Source organism: Marmota flaviventris, chromosome 12, assembly GCF_047511675.1.
Source record: "Marmota flaviventris isolate mMarFla1 chromosome 12, mMarFla1.hap1, whole genome shotgun sequence".
NCBI lineage: Eukaryota > Metazoa > Chordata > Mammalia > Rodentia > Sciuridae > Marmota > Marmota flaviventris.
In genome coordinates, this window is record NC_092509.1 from 79123439 (window position 1) to 79146730 (window position 23292).

At 56.3% G+C, this 23292-nt stretch overlaps 2 protein-coding genes and 1 long non-coding RNA gene across 4 annotated transcripts in view; 1 reads left to right on the forward strand and 2 right to left on the reverse strand.

The window, feature by feature from the left end:
• Nucleotides 1-990, reverse strand: part of Lgr6 (leucine rich repeat containing G protein-coupled receptor 6) — a 120405-nt gene extending 119415 nt beyond the window's left edge. For both annotated transcript variants that reach the window (XM_071600179.1, XM_027945650.2), the window contains exon 1: nucleotides 541-990. In XM_071600179.1, the coding sequence (XP_071456280.1) occupies nucleotides 541-752 (212 nt within the window). In that variant the 5' untranslated portion in view covers nucleotides 753-990. The remainder of the gene's footprint in view (nucleotides 1-540) is intronic.
• Nucleotides 492-10664, forward strand: LOC139701417 (uncharacterized). The gene is made up of 3 exons (XR_011703994.1): nucleotides 492-542; nucleotides 10093-10456; nucleotides 10585-10664. It is a non-coding gene; the product is annotated as an uncharacterized lncRNA (long non-coding RNA).
• Nucleotides 3671-22110, reverse strand: LOC114100793 (receptor-type tyrosine-protein phosphatase V-like). The gene is made up of 34 exons (XM_071600172.1): nucleotides 22029-22110; nucleotides 20944-21011; nucleotides 20554-20602; nucleotides 20136-20399; nucleotides 19671-19940; nucleotides 19220-19483; nucleotides 17647-17901; nucleotides 17301-17546; nucleotides 16879-17151; nucleotides 15658-15930; nucleotides 14683-14946; nucleotides 14198-14464; nucleotides 13610-13891; nucleotides 13147-13287; nucleotides 12711-12921; nucleotides 12189-12256; nucleotides 11196-11322; nucleotides 10990-11037; nucleotides 9643-9736; nucleotides 9389-9479; nucleotides 9207-9283; nucleotides 7906-8040; nucleotides 7146-7268; nucleotides 6436-6596; nucleotides 6195-6330; nucleotides 5818-5885; nucleotides 5571-5658; nucleotides 5412-5490; nucleotides 5263-5339; nucleotides 4986-5114; nucleotides 4743-4859; nucleotides 4470-4633; nucleotides 4070-4205; nucleotides 3671-3860 (listed from the first exon to the last, which is right to left on the reverse strand). Exons 2-34 carry the CDS (start codon nucleotides 20998-21000, stop codon nucleotides 3801-3803), a joined length of 5094 nt encoding a protein of 1697 aa, XP_071456273.1. The 5' UTR covers nucleotides 21001-21011; nucleotides 22029-22110; the 3' UTR covers nucleotides 3671-3800.
• Between the last annotated feature and the right edge of the window lie 1182 nt (nucleotides 22111-23292).

The window sequence follows — 23292 nt, forward strand, 5'->3', positions numbered from 1 at the left end:
GAGAGATGACCGAGGGTGAGGCTCCCTCCCAGCTTTTGGGACCCCTCACCAAGGCCACCCAGCCTCAGTGTGCCAGCCTTGCTCTCCTCCTGGAGCCAAGGATGGTGCCCCATTCTCCCCACGGGAGTGCACTTCCTCATCTTCCCCACCAATCCAGTCAGTTTTGCCCTCAGTCACCCTGCTGGCCACTGCTTTGCTGGGGAAAGCAGAAAGAGGAGAGGTCACCCCTACACTCATTATCCCTCCTGCTCAGGGTCCAGAGCCCACCTTGCCAGACCTAGACTCCCACAGAAACCCCACAACACACAGGTGCCAAGTGGGAAACCCAGCAAGGGAAGCCCAGGCTCGATACTCCCTTGACCCTTAGTCTCAGACTTTACTCCCCTCCCCAGCTCTGCAGCGGTGGACTTGGAAGGGCAAGAGCCCTCCCGGGATACCCATACCACCTTGCACCAACTAGGCAGGTGCCCTAGACTATTGCCACAACAGTGCAAGCCGGCAGCCAGCAGGAGCAGGGGGAGACCTGTGGCGAGTACTCACAGGTATGCCGTCAGGGGGTCCAAGTCCACTGGCACAGTGGAGAGCCCGAGCTCAGAGCAGTCGGCTGACAGCATGATGCCATCCTCCTGGCAATGGCAGGGGACCGGACAGGCAGCACGCCCCGGGCCCAGCTGGGGGACGCCGCCTGCGCACGGGGAGGCGCACAGCGCGGCGCAAAGCCACAGCGCCAGGAGCCCGAGCGGGCTGGGCATCTCGGTGGCTGGGCTGCGGGGCACCTGGCAGGCGCACAGGCGCAGTGACCGCCGCTGCTCGCCTCCTGGTCCGGCGGCCAGGCCGGCAGGCTGCACCGTCGGCGGGGACTGTCCCGCGGGCTCTCCTTGGCGTCGGCGGCAGCGGCGGCAGCGCAGGGACCGTGCAGTCAGAGAGGGGCAGGCATTGTTGAGTGATCTTCGTTATTCAGTTTCACAGGCTGGGCTTGGCAAGGGAGGGAGACACAGGCGGAGGAGGAGTCAAGGAAACTTTCTACGCTGCTCGCTCCCCTTCCCTCCTTCCTTCCGAGCTGGCAGGAATTTCATCCAGGAAAGGGGGGAAAAGAGAAGAAAAAGAAAAGAAAGAAAAAATAAAAGGAAGAAAACAAATTCAGAGCTTGGAAAGTTCAGACCTGCACTTGTTTGGAAAGAGTGCCCCAGAGCTGGGGTCCGATGGACTCCAGCCCCTCTTGCTTTTTAGGACAGCCACGGGATCATAGGGACCCGGGGGAGGCCCTTGGGAGACATCTCAGTTCCCATAGGCCCCTAGTCCCTCCACAAGGGTCTCCACCTGAGGGACCTAAGACCCAAGAGAAGTGATTTGTTCAAGGTCACACAGCCCATTGGAGGGCAACTGGAACTGGAGCACGGGTCAGCCCTCCTCACCTCGCTAGTGTCAGAGACGGGAGAGGGGGAAGTGAGGGGGCTGTCCTGGAAGGGATCAGGCTGGGGAGATTCCAGGGAAAATAGGGATGAAAGGTTGTGGGCTGTGAGGAGCCTCCTCACTGAGAGGCCATGCCACCACACGGAAGAAACAGGTGTGGGTTTCCACCCAGTGAGTGTACAGTGAATGGAAATGCATTCAAGTAGTCTCTGTCAAGTTAAAGGTCTGGGGATCAGGTTGATCCTGCAGGTTCCCAGGACCCAGGAAGGCTGAGGGGCTGGGGGATGCCCAGCTGGTTGTCAGAGCCTGCCAGAAAGTCAGCATCTTGGCGCCACCTGGAGGCTCAATGCTGTACCTGCACCTGAACCACCTAGATGCTCAAACAACAGGATCTTCTCTGGCCGTCCCTGGGACCTTCCAGAGCTAGGACAATAGTGGCTAAAACTGGAGTCAAGACCCTGTTCTCTCCTTAGATGATGGTGGGTTGGTTATTCTTCCTTCATATGGCCTCTTGTTTTCTCTGCTTTCCTGGTTTCTCTCTGAGCCCCAGTGCTCCACCCAGTTTCTCCAAGTCTTCCCTGGTCGGTCCAGAGTATTTTCCAGAGCTGGGCAAGGTGGCGATGCCTGCAATCCCAGTGACTATAGAGGTTGAGACAGGAGAATTTCAAGTTCAAGGCCTGCCTAGGCAACTTAGCAAGACCCTGATTAAAAAAAAAAAATAAAAGACTGGGGCTGTAGCTCAGTGGTAGCATGCTTTCCTAACTTATGCAAGACCCTGAGTTTAATCCCCAGTTCTGCAAAAACAAAACATCAGAGTGTGCACCAGGAACATGGGAGCTCAGAGGCAGCTATGATTCCTTCCACCCTGTACTTCCATGTCTCAGGACCCTCTCATTGATCCCTTTCCACTCTCTGCTAACCTCCTGGGGTTATAGCCAGCCAAGAGCCAGTAGACCCTGATCTTAGTACTCTAATTCAGATCATGACCCAGAAAGTAGATGAGCTCTTAGGAAGGCCAGAGGATGGCACCATGTAACTCTAAAGACCACAGATAGAAGTCCTCTGCTCTGTGGCAGAAAGCCCCCTCAGGGAGGCCTGTGTTTCTGGTCTTACTCATCCACAGCCTTGGCTTCTCCCCACTCCTACTGTTCCAGTGTGAGGGGTCCAGACTGGAAAAACCATTGTTGAGCCCTGTTGCAGCCTCATAAGCAGACCCTTGAGGTGGGCTTAGGTAGCTCAGAGCTGCCTCCAGTTGCCTATGGAGGACGATCATTAAGGGGCCAATCTCTTGGGTTCCTGATAAACATGGTTATGAAGAAGACATTGACATTCATTCCTCCTGGGGAATCATAGGAGTTTAAATTCATTCTGGGAAGGTTCCTAATGGAGCAAAAATCCCTACCTTTGTTCCTCTTTCCTAACCAGGCCTGAGGAGGATCCTCTCTGACCTCTGGCCTTTGCAAATTACTAAGAACTCAAGTTGGCCAGTGAGAATACTGTACCCTCCTCCACGTAGGGCTGTTGGGGGGTTAACTCAATTTAGGGGAGGTCTGTGCTGATTTGTCAAGCTTTCTCTGTGTCCTCATAGGGCCTTCCACCTGGGGCAATCAGTGTCCAGCAGTAGACACCCCTCCATCCTGACCCAGAGGCAGGTGTGGGCTCAGAGCACTCATGCCCTGTAGTGTGCAGTCCAGTCTGGGACAGTCAGCCTCATCCTATCACCTGGATTTTCCCATCTCTACTTCCTCTCATTGCTTCTTCCTCCATCTCCTTCCTATGTGGAGGGAAGAAGGAGGAGACTGCAAAGGAACAGGGAAAACTTGGCCACTGTGGTCCGAGGGTCAGCCCTGATTCCTGCCTTCCAATGGGACTGTCAAACCTCTACCCTGGAAAGGAGCCGGCAGAGACTCTAGCAGGTAAAGGCTAGGGTTGGCAGGAGAAGGAAGGTCAGGAACCAGACAAGTCCTACTTCATTCAGGGCAGGTGGGTGGGGAGGGGGCGCAGTGAGTTCCAATGAATCCCAGGCTGAGCACCACAGGATGCTAGTGGTGAAGAGATGAAGTGTGAGGAGACTGGGAAACTGGGAACCTGGAGGAGTGGGGAGTAGAAGAGCTTCGGGGCAAAGGCCAACAGCTTACCGGCTGCAGCTCCCTGGCTCAGCCGGACCCCAGGCCTCACCTCCCATCCCTGCTCCATGTTTGCCAACAAGGCCTTGTGTTGAGCCCATGTCAGGGGATGGACAGACAGAATGCTCAGCTCAGGCTTGACTACAGGCCTTTATTCAACAACTCTGTTGCTTCACAACCAGGCGCCCAGGGAAACCAGGCCTAGGTCATCTTGCGGGGACTGGTCCTCCTTGGCTGGAAGGGCACAGGCTGCTTCTGGACTCAGGTCATCCCATTCATCAGTGCGCTATTCAGACAGTTGTAGAGGTAGATATACTGCTCCTAGGGATAGAGATGAACAAGGAGGCTCAAACCTGATACAGAAAGGTCAGTCCCCTGTGTCCCCTAACCCCTAGGGCTCCATCTGGGCCAGTAGAATGGTCCATAGCGCCACCTGGTGGTGACATACATGGTGCCGCCTAGAGGCAGCCTGTGGCTGGGACAGAACCCTCCCAGTGCCTTCCCACATCTGAGCCCGTGCTGCCTCTCACCAGCGTCGGGGTCATGAGCCCACAGGCCTGTGACTGCTGCAGGGCCACGTTAAAAACATCCACCGTGCTTTCAGTCTCTGCCTGCTGCAGTAACTGCTCCATGGCCAGGAAGATGCCCAGCTGGGTCATGCCCTTGCTGCAATTGACTTAGAGTTGGATGGGGTAGCTGGAGGGGAAGGGAGGGGAGCGGGGATCGAGGGCACATGGAGAAACCAAACCGGGGTCCAGAGACTGGGAAAGACCCTAGGTATTTTGGTCAACTGGGCTGAGGCAGAGAGGGGACAAATCCCTGTCATGTCACTGAGGACAGGGCAAGGTGCTGAGTAGACAGGGACATTGGAAGACTATGTCATTTAGACCCATGACCCAAGCTGGACTCAGTAAGATGTGTCCACAGCACCTGGAGTGGCTGAGCAGTGTGCTCGGCTTCTTGCTTTTGCCCCGGGAGCAGCACTGACCCACGGCGGCCAGGAAGGGCAGCAGGGTGGTGGCGGGCAGCTCGTGGCCAGGCTCCCAGCATGGTAGCTGCAGCTGCTGCACCTGCCTCTCCTTCCTGCTCTCCCCCTGGGCAAAGACACAGTCAGCACTGGTGCCCAGGAGGGCAGAGGGAAGCCAGCCAGGACTCTGCCCACCCCTAGCCCAGCACCCCATGCCCCATGGCCTCCACACCTACATGTGTAACCCTGAAGAGAGTACAGGGCCAGCCAGCTGTGTTGCTCTCGGCCACCCAGTGCACTGTCACCATGTCTGTAATGATGGGCTGCTTCTCCGATGGCCAGAATTCCTGTGGCTGGGACCAAATGAGGACTGCTCAGGCAGCTTCCTGAAGTCCTCACACACGTTCTGGTCACACACATTCCCCGAGCTCTGCCCCAACTCCTACAGCCACCCATCCTCTGTTCCTGTGCCCCCTCACCTTCTCCTGGGTCTCAGATGAGCACAGGGAGACCAGCACAAGGGCCCCATGCTCCCACACCAGATCCCAGAGTTCCTCTGGCCCCGCAGGGCCTGTCAGCACCACGTGGTCACAGCCAGAAGGCCCACCCTGCAGAGCACGGCCAATTGGTTCTTATGGGCTGAGGAGTCCCCTGCCCACCCCACGGCTCTAGGAGACGCCAAAGCCCCATCCCCAGGCTGGGAAGCACAAATGGTCAGAGAGGGCAAGCAATAGGCCAGCAGGACCAGCATCTCACAGGGAAGAGCCAGGCTTCCGGCATGTCGTCAGAAGGGCTTTCCTCCACCAGAGAAAACTGCACCTGAGAACGATCATCTGCAGGAAGACGGTGAGGGTGAGGTGGCCTCTGCCCTCACTCCCCACCCCAGGGCTCCCACTGAGACTCACAGGAGACAGTGCTGTCCTGCTGGTAGCCAGGAGGGGAGGTTGAAGAGCTGGCCTCATCCTTAATGGCCTGCAGGAGGAGCTGGGCGGAGACAGGCACTCTGAGGCTGGCCAGGGGAATGCCACCCTTGCCTGTCCCCCACTCCCTGGCCTGAAGTGTACCTGGTACTCTTTCAAGAAGCCAGCATTGCCATTGGCCGCCCTCCGGGCAAATGCCTGGGCAAAGTTCCTCACTGAGATAGGCCTGCACCTGTGGGGGGCGCGGGGCAGTGGTGAGAAGGCACTCCAGGTTCCCCGGCTCTTGCTTCCACAATTCCTGGCTGTACTCATGACAGGAGCTGGAACCTGTTGGTGGGAAAGCACAGGGAACCACACCCCATCGGCCAGGGCCCAGGGGAGCTGGACTTACTCAGAGGTGTCAGAGGGTCCTTCCAGAATCCTGTCCATGATGCAACTGTGCAGGAAGATGTACTGGCTCTGGCAGAGGGAGAGAGCATCAGACCTCTGGACGGGCATGGGCCAGCAGGGAGGCCACCCAGGCCCCAACCCCGGTACGAGGCAGGGATGTTAGCAGGGTAGACAAGAGAGCCATTTTGGAACCTTCCCATATGTCCCACGGTGTCAAAGCTGGCAGGAGCCTGTCTATCCTTCCCTTTACAGAAAGGACCCCAGGGTCCTCTATAGTTCCCTATGAGCTCCTTCTCCTGGTCTCTCCAGGCCTGTGGACCCCTCCCACCCACACCCTTGCAGGCTGCGCTGCCTAGCCCAGCGCGCTGAGGCCCTCACCGGGGTCTGGATCATGAGGGGCCGGTGCAGCCGCAGCGCGTACACAGCATTGAACACGTCTACCATCTGCTCCTCCTCCAGCTGCTGCAGCAGCCTTGACAGGGCCACGAAGGTGCCTGTCCGGCCCACACCCGCACTGTGGAAATAGCCCCCGTGTCCTCAGCTCTCCCCAGAGTCCCAGAGCCCTGCCCCCCCACTCCGGACCAGGCAGCACCCCCCCAGCACTCCCACCTCCCCTCACCTGCAGTGTACCAGGATGGGCCCCGTGCCCTGGGTGACCCTTGCCTGCTCCCGAACCAGTTCCACGAAGGTGAGCAGGGAGCCGGGGGCCTCGGGGATGCTGTGGTCAGGCCAGGTGGTGAACTGCATCTGCTTGACCCTCCGTTGTTTTTGCTGGATTTCCTGAGGAGTGGGTGGGCCAGAGCAGGGACTCTGCTATTGCTCCTTGTCTTCCTAACCCCAGGGCCCTGTGCTCAGCCCTGAAACATCATTACCGGCTCCGAGGGCAGGAGTGAGGCCTCCGGCCTCAAAGCGTGGTAGTTATGTCCTCCCACCCGAGTAGATGCTTCCTGAGTGCTTGGGTCCTCCTGTAGCCTCCTACATTATCTCTGCCTACAGAGGGTGCCCAGGCAGCAGGGTGATTCTAGTCTCTGGCTTTCTTGTCCCAGGAGGTCATAGACTTACCAAGGGTCAGAGTAAGCAGCAAGTCCTGAGCTGCATGTGGCGTGGATCTCTTCTCACTTGGATCTCTCTTTACCTCACCATGTGACCCCTGCCCTCACCTCCTCTGCCTCTCTTCCCCTTCTTGAACCACCTATTCCCCTGGTAGTAGCCAAGTGCTGTGATACTTAGAAGAAAGGGGTCCATGGGGGCCCAGGAAGTGGGGTGCCTTCTCAGGGAGTCTCAGCTCTGATGCCCACCCCGCCCTGCCCTGCCCCCTGGGGCCCTCACATGCTGCAGTTGGAATTCCCTCTTGGTCCACTCATGCTCGGACTCCTCAGCCAGGAGGTGGATGGTAATGTGACCATGGGTAACAGGGCTGGAGTTGGCTGGCCAGTAGTGTTCACACAGCACCTAGGGACAGAGGGTAGAGAGGGGAAAAGATGGCTGTGGGCTCAGCCGTTACTGCCACCCCCTGCTTCACTGATTCCCAACCTTCTCTATCCATCTCTTTGGTTCCTTGCCCCCTTGATGAGGCCACCTCCTCCAGAAACTCCCCTCCCCCAGCTGGGCTCCAGCACCCTCACCCCTGGACCTTCATATGACCCTGAGGACTCTGAGAGAGCTTTTGGCTCTGTTGAGAAAGTGAACAGCTCCCGGACCTGGGAGCCTTCTGCCCTTCCTCAAGCTCAGTAGCCTCTCTGTCTCAGGTGCTACACTGAGCAGGGCACAGAGGCAGCACACCCCAGGCTTATGGAGGACAGGAGGCAGGCTGCCCTACATCCCCGTTCCCCTCCTAACCCCTTCCCCCTTCTCGCCCAGAGCAAGAAGCCAGTGGAAACTGAGTCAAGCTGGGAGTTTGCATACCTGGATCAGCCCTGTACCTCCCCATCCTAGGCAACCCTGGGGACCCCACCATCCGCCAGGCCTGATTGGCCTCTCTCCCATCTATTGGACCCACCCTGATAGAGGCTAGACCAAGAGGACCGGTTCTGCAAGGAGGATGTGTGCCACCTGGTGGCCATTCTGTGAACCTGCAGGGCACGCTCACCCTCCCGTTCTCCATGCCCACGGTCAGCATGACAATGATGTGGACATGCTGCTCCCACACCAGTCGCCAAAAGTCCTCCAGCGTTTTCTTGAGCGGTCCCTGGGTGGCGATGAATTCTTGCGGGTGGGTGTAGCCCTAAGGTGTGGGGTGAAGGGCAGAAACATGTGACATCTTGGTCCCCACCAAATAACAGCTTTTGATAGGACCATGTGTGACCTCCAGGAATGAGGACCCTGTGTCCATGTGTAAGCACACGAACATGTTGAACTTCAGGAGCTCAAACCAGGAGAGGCTACTTTAGAGACACCACCACCCACTCACACCCTACCCCAAAGGAGAGAGAACAGCCTACGACAAAGTCACCAGACACTGAGTGTCAGAACAGTCTACCCAGCCCACCCTTCTTACGAGCCTGGAGTGGCCTTCCCAAAGCCAAATTCTACCTTTCTTCCATACTCACAAGCCTTCCATGTGACTCCATTGCCCACCAAAGAGAATCCAAAGCCCTTGGTCTAAGGATCAAGATTGTCCTTAATCCTGCCCAATCTCCCTTTCCCATCTCCCTGTACCTGACACCCGCCTTGAATTAGCACCACCAACACACACACACACACACACACACACACACACACACTGCCTGTATGTTCCTGCCTGGCTGTTCTCTGAATGTTCTTCCAGCCAGAATGACCTTCCCTCTTTTTCTTCTTCTTTTTTTTAATATCTTTATTTTATTTGATTGTTTATTTACTTATTTTTTATTTTTTTGTGGTGCTAAGGATCGAACCCAGGGCCTCGTAAGTGCTTGGCGAGTGCTCTACGGCTGCGCCACAACCCCAGCCCGACTTTACCTCTTTTTGCTCTTATCAAAATTCTATTCAACCTTCCAGAGATCAAATTCCCCCTCTGCTAGGAAGGCTTTCTTGATTTGCTTCCTCAGGTGGACCAAATTTTTTTCTTCTTCCATGTGCCCTAACAAGCACTATGCTTGTTCCCCTATTCCAGCACTTCTCACACTTTGTGGTAGAGGTCACACATATACACACACTCACACACACACACACACACAACACCTGTGCTCCTTCAAAGGCTTGAAGATGGCTAACTCTACTGTGCCTCCGGTGGGCCCAGCATAGAGCCTGACATGCAGTAGACCCTCAAAAACATATCTGCTGCATGTCCTTAAAGAACAAGCTGGTGATCTTCATGGAAAACTGCTACAACTAGGGAAGGACAATAAATCCTGCAAAGCAATCCATGTCCCAAACAGATGCACCCACAATGGCCCTGCAGATGGTCCTTACTGGGATGAAGTTGGCATTGATATAGTCGGAATGGGGCTCTCCTTCCAGTGGGGTCAGCCTGACTCTGGAGTGGTCATCTGAAGAGAGGAAAAGCTATTTATTCCTGGCCCCGGCACATGCAGCCTCCTCCCCAGGCCAAGCCCTTGCTTCTGCCATGTCCCCAGCCTGCCCCCAGCACTCACATGGGAGCACATGCGGGTAACGGTTCTTGGTGGTGTTGGCAGGGTGTTCAGCCTCCAGTCTGGGCTGCTCCCTGCCCACCTCCTTCAGCTCCTGCAGAGATGAGGGGCAGGCGCTGGATGATGAAACCCATCATCTCCCCGCACAACAGGAGCGGGCAGGGGTGCTGAGTGGGACATCGGGAGGCAGGCCCCCCACCAGCCTCAATGCCCCAGGGTCCTCCCTCCCCTGAGGCTGAGGGCAATGCAGGTCTTACCTCAAACTCCTGAAAGAAAGCCTCGTGTGCATGGGCACTCTTGGCCTCAAAGCTCTGGTGGAAGCTGTGGATAGGGATGGGCCGGTGGGTCCGCCTGGTGGGAGAAGAATGGAGTGAGCCCCCAGTCTTGGGCGTGCAGTCCTGCTTTCCCTCCCCGGGTGACAGAAATAGAACTGGCTGCACAGCCTGACTACAGGGTGCAGGGGGGCCTGGTGGAATTGTAGACCCTGAGCTCTGCCCCAGGTGTAGAGCAGCCTTTCCAGAAAGTTCCTCCAATGCTCAGCCTGGGCTGCAAACTGCCAGTGTGGAAATTTGGGAAAAGGGAATGGAAGGGGAGGGGGCAGGGGACAGAAACTACACATGAATGCACACGAGTCTTTTAGACACCCTTGCAGGCCCTGAAGAGGGATCTGTACACAGCCCAGTGCTCAACTAATGCCAATCCAACAGGAAGTCAATATGAGGAGAAGAGATTCGACCTGACACGATATACATGGTCAGTCAGAAAGCGGGTAAGGACTGGAGTAGGTAAATGTGATGGTTGATTTGTCAATGTGGTTGGGCCACAGTGCCCAGCCATGGGGTCAAAGGATATTGCTGTGAAGGTGTGTGTGTGTGTGTTTTTTTTTTTTTTAATAAATACACACGTAAATTGGCTGACTTTGAATAAAGCAGTTTACTCCTCCAAATGTGGGTGACCTTATCCAACCAGCTGAAGATCTAATAGAACAAAGAATGACATCCCCTGAGTGAGAAGCCACTCTCCCAGGTGCCCCCTGCTGGCCTCCCTGCGTCTGTCCTGCTGACCTACCCCGTAAGATTTTGGTTTTTGCTTTGTTTTTGTTTGTTTGTTTGTTTGTTCTTTGTTGTTTGGTGCTGGGGATTGAACCCAGAGTTGCCTTACCACTGAGCTAGACCCTAGTCTTTTTTTTATATTTTCAGACAGGGTCTCCCTAGCTGCCCAGGTTGGACTTGAACTTGAAAAACTCTTGCCTCAACTTCCCCAGTCACTGGGATCACAGGAATGAGCTACCACCCTTGGCCAGGTTTTAGACCTACCAAGCCTCCACAATCACATGAGCTGATTCTTTAAATAAATCTCTCTCTCTCTCTCTCTCTCTCTCTCAAACCGCCCTCCCCAGCTGCACCCCTCTACCCCCACCCCCCACCTTGGTCCTATTTTCCTGGAAAGCCCTGACTCAGTGAGTCTGGAGGAAGAGGAAGAAGAGGGCACAAACGGGAGTCTAGCAGAGACTTGGAGCCCCTGTCTGGGGTGAAACAGAGGAGCAGGCTGCCTGGGTGGCCCTGGCATGTCACCATTGCCCCGTCCTTGGGAAGCGTACTCACCGTAGGCTGTAGGGCATCAGCTCATGGGAAAACCCATCCTTCTCTGCCCTGAAGGAGGGAGAGAGAGAGGAAGAGAGAGAGACTGAGGGATTACATCAGGAAGCTGCATGTGATGTGGTGCATGTGGGAGGCAGCCCCAGGCCCAGGCCCCGGTGGCCCTCGCTGGTCACAAAGTTCTTCCAGCCCCCTCCTTCCCTTCTGCTCACCTCTGCCCCTTCGCCCGCCGCCGGCACAGCAGGCCCAGCACAGCACAGATAGTGAGAGCACAGCCCACCACCGTGCTCACCATGACTAGCAAGGGCACTTTCATTGGGGAGATGCTGGCCCGGGGCTCTGCAGAAAGAAGGACGGAACGTGGCAGCCTTGTCCCACTGACACTGCAGGGCTGTGCCAATCTTTCCTGGACTTGGGACTATCAAGTGGAACATGCAGTGACGGTTTTCTATAATCCTAGAAGTCCCTGATGCCAAACCAAGGCCAGAGCTGGCTGTCTTAAAAAAACAGGATGCCCAGCAAGCCAGCCCGGGGGAAAAAAACCAAAGACCCTACTTCCCCTCCCTGTACCCTATAAAGCATCTTGCTGGACCTTCTAGAACCACACTGTCCTATGTGGCTATTGAGCCCTTGCTGTGTGGCTGCTCCAATGTAGACTGGCCCAATGTGTGGGATGTGCAGGGGAGTTTAAAGACGCAGTAAGAAAAAAAGAATGTAAAATATCTGAGTAATTTTGTTATTGATAAGTTGAAACAATATTATTTGAGATATTTTGGCTTGTAGTAAATGTTACTAAAATTCATTGTATCTTTTTTTACTTTTTTAACGTAGTTACTAGGAGATTCTAAATGATGCTGGTATCAGTGGCTCATCTTATGTTCCTATGGGAAAATGCCATTCTAGGACGTCTGTGGCCCAGGAGCAGCCGGCTGCAGGGGGACAGTGCAGGACAGTGCTGTTGTTGTTGACAGCAGCAACCATCTCCATGCACCTGCCTCCTTCCACCTGCTCCCAGGTCACCCAGGCCATATCTGGAGCCCACTGCACTTGATTGGCTCTGGGTCTCCAGTTCTGCTAGGCACCACGGGATCTCCCAGGAACCTAAGCTCAGTCCCTCCCCACAGATTGAGGATGAGCCTCCAGCGGGGTCCTTGCACTCCCCGTCTTCAGGGTCCCGCTGGAGCCCCAGCCAGGTGCCCACCTACCTGAGAAGGCTGAGAAGGAGATAGTGGTGTCCTGAGGGCCGAACCTGGTAAAGGCAGCAATACTGAACCTGGGACAGAGAAGCAGGACTTTCTATTGGGGAGGGGCAGGAAAATGAGGTAAAATCCCTCCCAGGAAACGAGGCCAGAAGCAGTGGATTGTTCAGTTAGGGAGAGCTTCCTCCCTCCCGCCACCTGGCGTCCTAAAGCAGGCCATCTCTCGCCACTCTTCCATCTTCCTCACCCTGTTTCAAGAGCAAAAAGCAGCTCTAGAAACAGGCACCTGGATATCCTTGGAATTGCCCTGGCAAACCCAAACCCAATCCATCCCCCATTTCTTTTTGGAAAAAGACCCATATAATGGATGGGTGTTCCCTTCTTTTCCTGGCCTACCAGGAAACCCATCAAAAGAGCTGTTGATCCTCTTTGCAGAGATCTGTGTTTGAAAGACTATGTAAACAACCCATAAATGAAACTTACACAGGCTCCTCCCCCCCGCCCCACCCCCGAAGACTTAGCTCTCACCTGTACTGGGAGCTTGGTTTGAGTGGCCCATTACATATCTCCTGGGTCTGGCCACAGTCCTCTGTACCCATGGGCACTGTCCAGGAGCTCGGCACAGCCCAGGGTCCTGGGTAGAAGGGGTTGGGGAGCAAGATGGCCAGGTAGGAGTCGTATCCTCTGTAGTAGTGGTCGTACCACGTGTGGTTGATGGCTTCCCGGGGAGGGCTGGCCACTGGGGAAGGAATGTGGAAGGTGCAGAGGAAAGTGGGCAGAGGGTTGGAGCCTGGCTCCCCACTACAAGGGGACTACCCCATTTCTCCAGCTTGCTCCCCACTCAAAACCCAACCTCAACCCTATCCTGAGATAGTTCATCTTACCAGCCTCGACCCCCGGACCTTCCTACCCACTGCTAGGTAATCACCAGGGTCTCCCAACCCCTCCTAAGCATAAGACTCACGTGACATGTTGGTGGTGGCAACGACACCATACCACTGAATCTGTCCATCATCCTTGCCAAACATGCCTGGTGTGATCTTCACCCCCATTCCTGACTCAGGCTCCAGCTTGGGGGCCACAGCCAACTCTGGGGGATGCCAGACTGAGGATGGAGAGGAGGGAAGCGAGGCCTTGACTAAGCACAAAACCACCAGTCTATAGGGGTAATGACCATGCCTCACTGTCCCCAGCACCTCCTACCACACCTGCCAACAAATGGCTTATGGATACAATCAAACGTGGAGTGGAAGACTGCTGGGTGCCACTGTGTGAGGCTCAAGATCAGGGCGAGAGGAAACTCTTGGGGCCTGGGGACAGGGAGACCCCTAGGCAGCCAGGCCAGCCAAGTGACAATCCTAGCTGGGCAGTGGTAGAGGGGGACTATGGAAGCAGAGGTGGCACCAGAGGCGGTGGAAAGTGCCTACCCTCCGCAGAAGTGGCACACACCAGGGTGACCGTCCGACTCCACAGCCCGTTCCTGCCCAGCGTGGTGAGGCTGAGGCGGTAGGAAGTGGCAGGCTCCAGGCGGGGCAACAGCAGCGCGTCCTCGGAGGTGTTGGCCTGGAACACGAGGTGAGCGCTCCCTCCCGCAGCCAGCTGCTCCGCCACCACCAGACAGGCGTCCACATCCCCAGCAGGCACCGTCCAGTTCAGAACCAGGTGGGCAGCCTCAGTCTGGCACCTCACGTCTTCCACAGGGCCAGGCTCTGTAGGAACCAAGGGCTCTGCATTGTGTGGGTGTCCGTGTCCCCCAAGAGGGTGGCATCTGGGTGGGGCTGCCAAAATCAGCAGGCACGAAGGGTCTGGACATTTATGCTTGTGGAAAGGGACCTCAGCCACATGGAGAGACAACTTGTCTTCATCCCTGCTTATCTGGATATGGGGCATAACCCAAGGCAGAGGTGGTCACAATAGCCACTAGAAGGAGCAGGTGGCTCCAAGAGATGGGCAATGGGCTGGATTGGACCTGCTGGTCTGGGCACTTCACCCTCCCCCAGCAGGCAGCCACTTACCAACTGGCAGTACCACAGGGTGAGTGGAGGCCTGGAGAGGCCCTGCCTGGCACAGCACTGACAGGGAGAGGTTGCGTCCCGGGGTGAGACCCCTCAGCATGAGGCGGGCTTGGCCTAGTTCCAGGGGCTCCTTCCAGGAGAGGTGCCCAGCTTCTGAGAGTTGGGCATGGCAGGTTCCCTGCCCCAAGGGGCTGCTGACCCAGGCCAGGTTGACCACAGCACTGCCCGCCTGCATGGACACCAACAACTCACTGGGCATGAGCGGGGCTGTAGAGGGAAGGAGAGCGAGCAGGCCAATCAGGCTCCATGGCCTAGTCCTGAGAGACCCCTGAATGGTGACAGAATTCATTAACCACATGCAGGGGCCTTCTGTGTAGAGGTGGGACTAATGGACAGCTAACGTGCCACTGAGGGAGGAGCAGGGGGTCTCAGAGGCAGCCCTGCCCTCCTGTCCTCTGTCGCTGACCTTCCCAGGCTCCACTTACAGGTCCAACCAGAGACATTGGCTGCTGCGGTGCGAAGAGGCCCAGCCCGTGAGGCAATCTCCACCTCGTACTTAGTGCCTGGAGTCAGAGATGAGAGGCTTGTGCTGTTCACCTCAGCTCCCACGAAGCCAGTGGCTACACGGGTACCTCCTTGGTACACAGTCACTTGGTAGCTGTCCCAGTTCCCAGAAGCATGGACCCAGGATGCCTGGAGCTTGGTGGGGCCTTCACTGGTCACGTTGACCAGAAGAGGGGCAAGAGGAGCTGCAGGGAGCACAAGGTATGGGGTGATGGACAGGAAAGAAGAAAAGAATCTAAGTCAAATATCTGGCTTCTCCTGCTCCAGAAGTTTCCTCTCTGCTTGGCTCAATTAAGGAACAACCAAGAGCCAAGATACAGGTTCAGGGCATCGGGATCAAGACTCTCCTCTGAAGCAGGGTCTGCCATTTGTCCCAGGAGGCAGGGTACAAGCTCAGCTGGGCTGGACAGCTGAATTAATCAATACCCTCCCGGCGGCCACCCCCTCAGTCAGAGGCAGACTGGGCTGCGTGACAGTTGATTCACGGGCCTTTGCCTAGTCCCCGCAGAAGGGGCTTTTAAAGACCCTTACATGGATGGACAGGTGGATGTGTAGGGGCCCAGTCAGTGCCCTCCTACCCTCAGAGCCTGAGCCCAGGATTTGGACTCACTTGAGTCCAGCCCAGTCACTTTGTCAAAGTTCCTCTTTATAGTTGGGGACACTGAGGCTCAGGGAGGGCTGAGCTTACATTCGGGGTGGAGCCCCAGCTAGAACTCAGGTCTCCTGACTCCCAGGCCAGACTTCCCTCCAGCTCCTCCCAGCCTGCCTGAGGTCTCACCCTTCTTGGGAGGAATCTAAAGACAGTGATGGCGGCCCTCATGGAAGAAGGAAGACTGGGGTGGGAAGGGGGACTCCCAAGGGTAGAGGCAGGGGAGGACCACACTGGGGGCACTCACGGGTCCATGCTGTGGCATTGGCACTGCTGCTCTCCTCTGGACCATGCAGGGTGGCCACCTGCACCAGGAACTTGGAGCCTGGGGACAGCTGGGCCCAGGAGAAGTTCTGGGCCTCTGGGGCCAGGGTTTCCTCGCTTTTCAGAGCTAGGGGCCCCAGGCTGTAAAGCCGCAGCCGGAAGCCATCCCTGCCACCTGGTGGGGGACTCCAAGAAGCCCTCAGAGCCAGAGGCTGGGCAGCAAAGCCCAGGTTCAAGTTGGCAGGAGGAACAGGGACTGAGAGGACAAGAAGAAAGAGATTTGAAATCATCAGAATCCCCCCCACTCTTTCCCCAAACAAGCTCCCGAGCATCCCATCCTAAAACTCCAATTTCACAGGGCTCAAAGCCTGCTCTTTTTCTTCCTAGAAAAACCTCTTGCAAAGACACCTGTGCCCTCACCACACCCTGGCTCCAGGGGAGGTGTCTGGTTCACTCTGCTTCTGCCAGCGCCCAGCTCCATACCCAGTCTCTCCCATGCCTCAGAGTCTTTGTTCTCCAGTGTATCCATGGACGCTCAGTTCCAGCAAGGTCTCAGTCTGTCTGTCTGTCTGTCTGTCCGTCTCTGACCTGTGGGCCTTGGTACATGCTTAGCTTCCTGCTGAAGTCCTCCGCCCCTCCTACCCAGCCCCTCAGGCCTCTCAGCTCACTCTCCTCTGAGAACCTTGTCCTGACTTCTGAAGCAAGTGTCCCTTCTCTGAGTCCAGAAGTCAGATGGAACCACATAAAATTCCCAACAGTCGCCATTTGAGCCTATAAGAATGTAGTTTTGTACAGTTTGAGTTAATACAGCATGCATATTCCTACCAACACATTTACATTTATAATTCAGCCTATAAAACCACGTGCGTGATAGACATATACGCCATCTGTCAATTGTCCTTTCTAGACTGTTTTGTTCCCAATGCTTAGCCTCAGCACCTAAATCCATATCTAGGAAATGGGAGATGTTAATCAAATGTTGGTTGAATGGAAGGATTGCAGAGTGGTGGGTGATAAAAGGGTGTGTGATGGGTGAGTGGCTAGCTGACCAAATGGTAGGAAGTAGGAAACATTTGCAAATAGATTCAGGAAAGGCCTGCCTTTGACTAGTGGCCCTCTAAGTCAATAATATGACATACAGAAGGCCCAGGAGCAAAGGAAACCAGGCCCCTAGCTGCCACCCAGAGGCTAAGCTGGAACTCACGGGTACAGGAGTGAATCCTTTGGACGCTGGAGCTGACGTTCCCTGCCCAGGCCCATACTGACACTGCGTAGCAGAAGCCAGGGACCAGACCCTTGAGAGTCACACTGGAATTATCTGGGCCCAAATCAAGGTTTCCCAGTGACCTCTGGCTGCCCTCCTGGTGCCAAGTGACCTTGTAGCCATCCCGCTGCCCTGGTGCCAAGGCCCAGCCAATAGTCAGGTCAGATGGGCTGTTCTTGCTGATGACCTCCAGTGACTGTGGTGTCAGGGGACCTGAAAGGTGTTGGGGAGGGAGTCATATGTGTCACTGGCCCTGTGATGCCTCCTGCACAGCTCTCATGAGCCACTCCCCTACGTGACTTCCCTCGCCAAGCCAAGGCCTCCCGGCCCCAGTCCCAGGGGACACAGCAGCTGGCACTCACTTGTGCGGCCCATGAGGCTCTGGGTGATGACTCCCAGGGATGAGGCAATATCCACACGGTACTGTGCTCCAGGGACCAGGCCACAGAAGGTGACCTGGGTGGCACCAGAGGACACGGAGATGTTTCCTAGGAGGCCTGGGACATCATTGGCATAGAGCAGTGCCCGCCGCCCAGGCTCCCTGCTGGCTTCCAACCCTTCCAGCTGCAACTTGGCCCCATGGTCCTTCCTGGGCTGGCCTGTAGAATCTGGAGAGGAGGCCGGTCGCAGAGAATGAGGATCCACCTGCCTCTTGAAGCAGATGGCTCTGGGCAGGACCCCACCCTTATTCCCCCAGTCCAGACTCACCATCAAGCCAGGCACTGGCCTGGGCCCAGGCATCATAGGGCCCAGCCAGAACCTTCAGCTCTAGAGCATAGTGTCCTGAGGGGAGGGGCCCTGGGAATGTAGCATTGCAGGCCTCAGGGCCCAGAGAGGTATTCTTTTCCACTGGCCCGCTTAACTTCAGCACATAGCCATCCCGGGCTCCCAGCCCTGCCTTCCAGCTTGCCCAGAGCTGGGGAGGCACAGGAGTCAGCACCAGGTCCAGTGGGGCAGAGGGATCTGCGGAGATAGGGGCAAATACTCCTGAAGACCTAAGCAGTGGGTGAGAAAAGCCCCACTCTCTCTGTACCAGCTGCTTCTATGCACCCTGGGCCTCATCTCATCCAGATGTTGGCAGCCCTATTTGCCACAATCTGGATGAATACCAGGATATGGCAGCCACCATCTGGCCATGGACAGCAATAACAGCAAAATAAGAGCACATCATATGATCCAATGTGTGTCTGCCAGCACACTCCTGAGGCCTCTGCACACAGAACCTCACACTCAATCCTCTTGACATAGGAGGAAGATACTCACTACCTTTAAAAGATATAGAATCTGTGCACTGGGGGCGCTGGGGTTATGGCTCAGTGGTACAGCACTCGCCTAGCACATGCAAGGCCCTGGGTTCAATCCTCAGCACCACATAAAAATAAATAAAATAAAGGTATTGTGCCAACTACAACTAAAAATAATAAATATTTTTTTTAAAAAATAGAAAAGAAACTGCACTGGGGATATAGCTCAGTGGTAGAGCATTTGCCTAGCATGCACAGGACTCTGGGTTTAATCCCAAACATGCATAAATATATAAATACATAAATAAGTAAACAAACAGACATGAACTGGGCACAGATTTGTAATCCTAGCTATTTGGGAGGCTGAGGCAGGAGGATTGCAAGTTCAAGGCCAGCTTTGGCAGCTTAGAGACAGCTTAGCTTGTCTCAAAATAAAAATTTAAAAAGGCTGGGGGTGGTAGAGCTACTCAGTGGTAGAGCACTTGCTTAGCATGCACAAGGCCCTGAGTTTGATCCCCAGGACTGTAAAATAAAATAAGTAAAATAAGGTGAGGAAGTCATCCAGAGATGTGCAGCCAGCAGGCAGCAGAAACAAAACTCAGAACCCAGGCAGCCTGGTTCCCCGACTCTTCACCAAGGCGCAACAGCGCCTCTCAGAGTGCAAATGAGGCGTGCTGCCCAGGGTGAGGTCAGCTCTTACACACTGTGACCTTGGGTGCTTTCTCTCTCTGCAGCTTAGTTCCCTCTGTGATAACACGGGGTAAGGAGACCTACATATAGCTTCATGGAGGATTAAATAAAACTACACACAGAAAGTGCCAAGCACAGAGCCCACCCCAGAGGGGCTCAACTGATGATAACTGTTACTTCCACTGCCATCGTCTCAGGTGGGCACCGACCACGAGTCAACAGGACGGGTGCAGGCTCCAAGCCTCCCAACTCCCAGCTCCCCTGCCAGCTGTACTCTGGCTACTTGACCCGAGGAGATGAACTGAGCAGTCTCTGCTATATCCCTCCCCAACCCCCCAGGTACTCACAGGTGCACTCAGTGGCACTGGGCCCCATGGCCTGATGAGGCCCAGCAGCAGCACTAAGTGTCAATTCATAGGCTGTGCCCGGAGACAGGTGGAGGAAGGTGTGATTGGAGACACCACGTGTGACCTCTACAGTCAGATTGGAGCCACCTAGGAGGTCTTTGAGCACTAGGTGGAGCCAAGCAGCCCCCTCGGAGCTGTTCCAGGAGGCTTGCAGGGCACAGGTGTCCAGGGCATGCAGCACCAGGTGACCTGGAGGCACGGGTTCTGGAGGAAGGACAGTACAGCAAAGCCAGGCTTGAGGAAGGATCCCAGAGCAAGATGCTGGCGCCAGCTTGGGTACTTGGGGTCCCAGAGGCCCAGCCACACTGGGGCATGGCACTGCTTACAAGGCACTGGACTGTTATTCCCAGACTGGCTGCCACACGGGGCCTCACCCAGGTGCCCACCTCACCTGTCCACTGGTGCATGCTGGTCTTCGCTTGGAGATTGCCAGCCCAGGTGGTAACCTCCAAAACATACTCGCTACCTGGCGAGAGGTTGCCAAAATTGTAGGACGAGGTTTCCGGGGACACAGAGACATTATGTGCCACTGTACGGGATTCCAGGTGGTAGAGGAGAAGTTGATAACCATCCTGCTCCCCCGGGGCATCTTCCCACGAGGCCTCCAGGCTGGCTGGGCTCCCAGAGCCATGGAGCTGCAGTCCATGGACAATTGATGGGGCTGCATCAGAGGTGGAAAGAGAGAGCTTGTGGTGTTTCTGCTCGTAAGTGCTTCTAAATGGGTCCCTGTGCCAGACTGGGCCCTGTGAGAAGTTGTCTCTTTTGGTTTCCTGTCCCCAGCCAGCCCTCCAGGGCAGCCACCTCCTGTTTCCACCCCAGGAAAGGACCCCGCCCCCTCAGCCTGTAGGTCCCATACCAGTGTGGGCTATGAGGGTGATGGTGACATTCTTTCCACAGGGTTGCAGGGCAGTCACTTCCAGCTGGTAGAGACTCCCTGGCACCAGGTTCTGGAACTCAAAGCTGGATTCATTGGTGTGGGCCTGGAGCTGCTGCCCATCAGGAGAGCTCAGGCTTGTGAGGTGGAGAACATGCCCAAGCCCACCTGGCTGGGTAGGCGCCCAGCTCAGAAGGAGGCTGGGAGGGCTGCCCTGACTGCTGATGTTCACGCTCAGGGGTGGACCTGGGGAAAGGGGTACACTCAGAGTCTCCCGACACCCCTAGGCCCCAAGGAAGGAGGGAAGGCAGAAAGCGGGGGGCAAGGCCCCTTATGGAAAAATCATCCCTTCACCCTCCCCCTTGCCCCCAGAACCCCCTCCTACACCACAGACACCTACCTCTACCCTCCCCATCTGGGCTCCCTTCCAAGACGTGGCATGGGTCTTCCTGTAGAAAGGAGAGGAGAGGAGATGGGCAGAGGCCTCCGGATCGATGAGGCCTCTGGGAAAGCTAGTGTGGGACAGAGCCAGGATCAGAGAGCAGGCTCCCACCTGTCTGACACCCCCCTACACACTGCAGAGGGGCATCCCCTGGAGACTCGCCCAAGGTGTGGGAGGCAGCCTGGCAGTTGGAGTGATCTGTCCTCCATGCTGGCCCGAGTGGGAAGGAGTAGCCTTCCTCCTCGCCTAATGCAGACCAGCTGTGGGCTCTGCCGAGAGGTGGAGGCCTGGACATGCCCTGGACAACAGGGGCCCACTTGCTGGGTGTGCCCCCCATGCCCACTTTACCTCAGCCAGAAAGCCCGGGAGCCAGAGGAGCAGGACGAACAGGACTGGGGGCTTCATCCCAAGGATGTCTGCAGAGGGAAGATTGGGAGGCTGCAGGAGGAGAGCCACGCCCCCACCAAGCCCTTCCCTGCCCTGCTGGCGGGCGGGCAAGGGCAGAATTTCAAGCAGACAGCAGCAAAGAGCAAGGGGCTGCCTCCAACCAGAGCCCGACTCTACCCCGCCCAGTTTGGGCAAGACTCTGTGAGGGGAAGGAGGCCGGTTCTAGGCCCAGAAGGTGGAAGAGATCTGTAACTCTCAGACAGTAGCCAAACCCACCTCCCTGCTGGGTCTCTCCCTCCTCCAGCCCACCTCCAGCAGCTGCTCCCAGAGAGGAGAATGTCCTGTGCTCTCAGGAATGACCGAGTAACAACCCTGCAGATGGTCACACGCAGCCGAGACAGCTAACTTCCCCTCTCCCTAACCCTGCAAGAGGGGCCGTGTCCCTTGACTCCCTCATATGTGCGTGAGATTAATAGGATGTTTGTGCTTCTGTGGGGATAGAGGGGAGGTCCTGGTCACATGGTGTGGGTGTATGTTCCTGTGCTCTGTGTGGATGGGTCAGCTGAGTATGTGTCCCTTTCTGGGCACCCGGGTGGCACTATGCTGTACTGGACAGAGGCCCAGAAGCTCATCCTTTAAGCCCTGAGTCTCTGTGACAGTGGATCCAGAGCTCACCTGGCCCTTGGGATGGATCATCATTCCACTGCCCAGATGAGGAAGTCAAACTTCAGAAAGGGGCAGAGTCCAGCCCAGGGATCCACAGGTACAAGGAAAGAAGCTGGACTTGAACCTGGGACTGGGACGTCTGACTACATACAGCAGAGATGGCAAACCCGGTTCCTAGCCCCCCAATCGCTCTTCTTCACTTGGAAGGACGAGAGTCCCTGGGGTCCTCTCCTGACTTCCTTTACCTCTGGCAGCCGTGCCCACCCTGGCTCCCCTGCCCCTCCCGGCCCTGCAGAGTCCCGGCTGCGCCCGCCTGAGACCTGGCCTAGAAAAATCTGGCACTCGTGCTCCCTTCACCCTGCCTAGAGCCAGCTACTCACCTGGCACTGCTCACCCAGGTGCTCCCACGCCAAGTGCCAAGTCAGCTCCGGTGGGAGGGAAGGGAGCAGAGGAGAGGCGCTGGGCCCCAGGAAGAGCCCAGGACTCTGCAAGCCCAGGAGGGGGTGTACAGAAAGCAGCCGGTACCGAGACTCCAACAGCAAGGCATCTTCTGAGCGGGGGCCAGACTCCCCTGGGCCTGCCCCAGCAGGGAGGACAGGCCTGTACCAGAGCCCAGCACTGGGGGCTGCACCCCCCCTCCACCCAGCCCCAAACCTCAGAGCCGCCCACCCGGCCCTGGACAGGGGCCTGGAAACTCAGTTCTGCAGACTCATCAGATTTTCCAGGCTGTGTTTGTGTGCGTGTGTGCATGTGTGTGTGTGTGTGTGTGTACATATGCACACGTGTGTTCTTTCAGAAGAGGTGGGGGTGGGGGACCTAGCAACTAGGAAAACTGACAAGAAAGGGGAAAGGTCCCCATCCTGCTCTGGCCAAGAGGTGGGGCAACTCCTTACCCTGGTCCTTTCCCCATCTCACCTCACCTGGGGACAACTTACTCTGTTCTTTTAGCAGAGTCCCGACCAGCAGCCACAAACAGGAGAGATGGTGGGGTGGAAACATCCTAATTCAGAATCTAAGGAGATAGAGCAGGACATGGGGGGGGTGGTCCCAAAGTCCCCACCAAAGAGAGGCCTGTTGGGGACAGCCCTGACTCTGAAGCTAGAGAGAACCTTGAGAAGGCACTTTACCACAGTAGGCCCAGCTGCCAGCCCCCAACCCAGCCAGGGGCAGCTTTGGGAAGGGAGGGGGGCTCCAGAGAGAGTACAGAAAGTTTCTGACAGATAAGAATCAGCACCGCCTACCCCCAAGACCAAGCCTCTCCATTCAGCAAAAAAGAACCACAGGGCTGTACCTCTTCCCCAACAGCCACCCCCACAGACAAACCCACATCCTCTCCCTAGAGAACCCCGAGGGTCCTCCCAAGGTCTCAAGGCACCTTACCAGTTCATTCTGGAAAGAGTCAGTCAAGAGGCAGAAGAGGGCCAGTGGCAGGTCCTGCTGTCTGGGCTCCCAAATGTGAATTGGCCTTGTCTCTCCCTGCAGCTGTCCCAGGCAGCTCTTCCGGCCCCTCCTCTGCTCTCCCACAACCCGAAGCCAGGCCTTGGGCATCCCCCACGCTGGAGGAAGATAATCACCAGGCAGGAGAGGACAAGTCGCCCACTGTCCCTCCCACGTTCTGGGGAAGGTCGCCGGGGAAGGGGGAGG